The sequence below is a fragment of the Geospiza fortis genome, unplaced genomic scaffold (genome assembly GCF_000277835.1).
Source record: "Geospiza fortis unplaced genomic scaffold, GeoFor_1.0 scaffold59, whole genome shotgun sequence".
In the NCBI taxonomy this organism is placed as follows: domain Eukaryota; kingdom Metazoa; phylum Chordata; class Aves; order Passeriformes; family Thraupidae; genus Geospiza; species Geospiza fortis.
Window position 1 is genome coordinate 183,181 of NW_005054381.1, and position 4,549 is coordinate 187,729.

The 4,549-nt window shown below is 48.6% G+C and overlaps 1 protein-coding gene across 1 annotated transcript in view; it reads left to right on the plus strand.

Annotated features, from left to right (window-relative positions):
* GTF2IRD1 (GTF2I repeat domain containing 1) overlaps positions 1–4,549 on the plus strand; it is a 48,053-nt gene that overhangs the window by 10,696 nt on the left and 32,808 nt on the right. Inside the window, 5 exon segments of the mRNA XM_031060371.1 lie at positions 1–44; positions 608–697; positions 1,534–1,617; positions 3,005–3,188; positions 4,389–4,414. The exon segment at positions 1–44 is cut by the window's left edge and continues 49 nt beyond it. Of these exon segments, the coding sequence (XP_030916231.1) occupies positions 1–44; positions 608–697; positions 1,534–1,617; positions 3,005–3,188; positions 4,389–4,414 (428 nt within the window).

The following is a 4,549-nucleotide window of genomic DNA, read 5'->3' on the forward strand; positions in this document are numbered from 1 at the left end:
AGAGCTGAAGGTGCCTTCCTCACAGGAGTACAGCGACTGCTGTGGTAATAGCCTGGAGTGTGCTCTCCCCTCAGGGCCCGCGGCACTGCCCAGCCCTGGCCCTGCTGGGGGGTGTTGGAATTCCTGGGATGGAAACCAGCCTAGAGCTTGGCCTGTGTGGGAGTGAGCAGAGCCCCTGCCATGCTGCACTGCCACAGCCTTCCCTCGGTGCCTGCAAGTGACAGGCACACCTCTGGTTTTGCCCCAAGTGACAGGCACACCTCTGGTTTTGCCCCAAGTGACAGGCACACCTTTGGTTTTGCCCCAAGTGGCAGGCACACCTCTGTTTTGCCCCAAGTGACAGGCACACCTCTGGTTATGCCCCAAAATGACAGGGCCTACACCACCAGGCCAGAAAGGCACCAGGCCAGAAAGGCATCCCCCCAAAAGGGAATGGGGATGGCAGGGGTTGATCTGGCCAGCACCACACCCAGGTGTCACAGGCCCAGGGTGCATGGAGGGGACACAGAAGGGGTGGCAGGGGACAGCACTCAGGGTCTTGTTGTGGTGCCTGGAGCACTGGTCAGGCTCTCATCAGCCCTTTCTCCTTGTCTCCCCTCTTGTCCAGGACAGAAATCATCAGTCTCCGGAGGTCCCCTGATCCAGAATGTGCACTCATCCAAGCGCATCCTCTTCTCCATCGTCCATGACAAGACAGGTCTGTGTCCTGCTCCAGCACTAAGGCAGCCTTCCTGAAAGGTTTTCCCTCACCACATCCCTCCCCAGCAGCCTCCCAGCCCTCTCCATGCTCTGCAGGGACCTGGCAGTGCTGGAGGGGATGCATCACATTGGAGCCAAGAGCTTCCTCTCTGCTCCAGCCCATCCCTGCCATTCCAAGATGCTGCTAGTGGTCCTTGAGCACTGCTGGCTGGCTGGGAATTCCCATCTCTGCTTCCTGCACAGGGAACCAAGGCATGGCTTTGGGAGAGGCTGTTTGCCCCAGCTGCAAACAGCACATATCTGCTGAAAACTTGGCATTCTTTCCAAATTACTGAAAGCCACTAGTCCCAGTGGGATTCTGCAGCAGTGCCTGGGGGGATCAGCAGTGGGGAGGAGATTGCCATTTCCTTACCTCCACTGCACCCAAGGGAAATGCAGCCTAAAAACCCCTGCCTGCCTTGAAGAGGAGAAAAAAAATATGGGTGGGAAGGTTGGGAAAGAGGAGAAGACAGAAAAGATCCACTTGTGAAAGGGCTGTACCTTTCAAGGGTTCATTCCAGGTGGAGTTGGCTCTGTCCATGAGGGTCTTTCATTCCAGGGCTGAGAAATTTTATGGAGTCATTTCTTGGGAATCTGCACATGCCAAGGAGAGTGCTTAGGTCAGGGGTTGGAGAAACCAAGACCTTATCTGCCAGCCTGGCAAAATTCTCTCAGGAGCAGGGAAATAATTTTTGAAGTCTTGTTCCTGCTTCGCAGCACTTTGCAGGAGAAAAGTGCATCTGCTGTGTATGAACCATATGGAAGTTTCTTATTTCTTGTATTTTGTTTTGATAGATAAGTGGGACAGTTTTATAAAAGAAACTGAAGACATCAACACCCTTAGGGAGTGCGTGCAAATTCTTTTTAACAGCAGATATGGTGAGTAGGAGTTAATATCCCATTATGCATCTGCAGTGCTTGTGGATTGCATATCATTATATAGCAATCATTTTTGTTCCCTAACACAGCAGCAGAAGCCATATGCTAGAGCTCCCTGCTCTTCCTAACACATTTAGCTCAGCAGCTCCCAGTCTCCTGAAGGTTATGTCAATATTTCTGTTTGGAGCCCCACACCATTGTCAAGGAATTTATAACTGGGCTGTAAAACAGCCCTGTCTGGGAATGTGGCAAGCTGGATCATAGCACTTGGGCACCAGGAGTGGTGGCATGTGGCCCTTTTACATACATGTGGCAGGTAAAAAGAAGGTGGTTGTTGTTGCAGCTGCTTTTTTCTCCATCTGCATGGCTTGCCTATGCTGTTGGTGCTCACTATGGGCAGTGCTTTTGGTGCAGCTCCTGGGTGTTTGGGCAGGTGGAATCTTGGGAAATCACTTGGGGCTGGTGGGTGCTTCATCTGTGCCATCCCCATCAGGCTGTGTGATTTGTGAGTTACAGATGGGCTGGAGATGTGTGCTGTGTCACCTGTGAGTTGTATATGGGCTGGAGACAAGCCTTCAACTTGTGATTTATAGCTGTGGTGCTGGAGTGTGTCCAAAAGGTAACAGAGCTTAGGAAGAGTCTGAGCACGAGCCTGATGAGGAGCAGCTGAAGGAGCTGTGGGGGCTCAGCCTGCAGAAAAGGAGGCTCAGGGGGGATCTTCCCACTCCCTACAATTAGCTGAAGGAGGTTGTAGCCAGGTGGGACTCAGTTTCTTCTCCCAGGTGACAAGTGATAGAATTAGAGGAAGTTGCTTCAGGCTGCTCCAGGGAAGGTTTAGATTGGACACTGGGGAAAATTTCTTCACTGAAAGGATGGTCATGCACTGGCACAGGTTGCCCAGGGTAGTGATGGAGTCACCATGCCTTGAAATGTTCAAAAAAGCATATGGACCTGGCACCTGGGGGCATGGTTTGGTGAACATGCTGCTGCTGGGTTAACAGCTGGAATCAATCTTAGAGGGTTTTTCCAACATTAACAATTTTATTATTCCACATGCTGTGCAGTTTGTGAATCACAGAGCTCACAAACCTGCTGGGGTGGGTCACAAGGAGTTTGGGAATTATATTTGGGCCGGCTCACTCCTGGCTTGAGCATCACTGGGCATGTCTGGGAGTTTTGGAAGACACTTAGCTGTGTTCACTGCTGCTTTCCTTTTTGTCCTATTTCCCATGAGAGAAATGGGAAATAGGAGTTCATTTTCTGGGACAAGCAGAGAAGAGGGCAGAAAGCATTTGCTCTGCTTGAGTTCAAGCCCTCACACCTTTGTTTTAGCACCTGTAAAAGACAAAGCACTGGTGTAAATGAAAACCATGTGTTCATCTTGCAGCTGAAGCCTTGGGGTTAGACCACATGGTCCCTGTGCCATACAGGAAGATTGCCTGTGACCCCGAGGCAGTGGAGATCATTGGCATCCCAGACAAAATCCCTTTCAAAAGACCTTGCACCTATGGGGTCCCCAAGCTGAAAAGGATCCTGGAGGAGAGGCACAACATCCATTTTGTCATCAAAAGGTGGGTGGCAAGGACAGCCAAAGGAAGTGTGTGGCTCAAGGGTGTCAGGGATTTGAGCTGTGCTCCCTCCATGCTCACAGGGTTTGTTTTGACACCAAAAACTCATTTCACCCTCCTTCATAAGAGCTCTTTCTCCCTGCAAACCTCTGATTTTCATCTCTCTCTCCCTTTTTGCAAGGATGTGGCAGAGCTGGCTGTACCATGATGACCTCCAAGCTCTGCCGCCCTGTTTTAAATGATCATGGGCACCAGACTTTGCCAATGCCACCCCAAACATTTGAAGGTGGTTACAGCACCTTGAGTGACATTTGGATGGGAGTAATGCCCCTGGGTGGAGGGAGGAACATCCATATTCTCACAGGGATTCCCATGCACCTTGTTTTTCACTGATCACTTGTGCACATCTCTGTATCTGGTGATGAGAATCTATCACGTACAGGCCAGGCACTGTGTCCAGGTGTCTGCTTTCCACTGGGTAGGAGGAGTGGATGTATTCCTAGTTATCACTGCGCTGTGCAATCTCTCTTTGCTTCTCTGTCAGGAAAATCTGCTCTATAATACGTTGATTTATCCAGTCCCTGCCTGTGCAGCACTTGTGTTGTTCCATGCCTAGAGGTGTGAAACTACAGCACAGAAAAATCCTGGACAAAACTCCCAAGGGGGCTAAAATCACCAACACTGATGGAATTCAGGCATCCTGAAAGGGATTAGCTTTCCTGATGTCAGTTGGTAGAGAAGCCACTTTGTCCTGCTTTGTCCAGGCTGTGGGATGTGGCCTGGACATAGTTTGCTCCTGTGAGCAAAGTTGTGGGTACACCAAAATATAATATTGAGGAGACAGGTGACATCCTGGTCAATGGTCTGCATTGGAAGTTGAAGATCCAGTAACAGCTACTTTGATCCCACTGTTTCTTTTTGTAAAACCATCCTCATTTAATTGCAGCCCTATTTAATAAGTTAAATTAAGTCAATGACTTATAAGCAGATTTAGAGGTGCTTTAGTTAAAAAGCATATGCCATAAGGTTGCTTGGCTGCACAACAGGCTAAAAGGCTTTTTTAAGCTGAAAAATTCATTCAGTATTTTTAGAGAATGAAAAAAATTACTAGTTTGACTTGGTTTAATGCAATTCATTAATTAAACCTCCAACTCAGTCATTAGCAGCATCTATTTCTAATTCTTTTTTTTTCTTTTCTCCTAGGATGTTTGATGAAAGAATTTTTACAGGTATGTTCTCCAAATCCTTTGATTTATTGCCCACAAAATGGAAAGGTTATCCAGAGAAGCAGAGTTGAAATAATGTCACTGTAAGCAGAGGAAGTGCAGGACACATGTAATTAGGAGAAGGAGAAGCATTGTCTG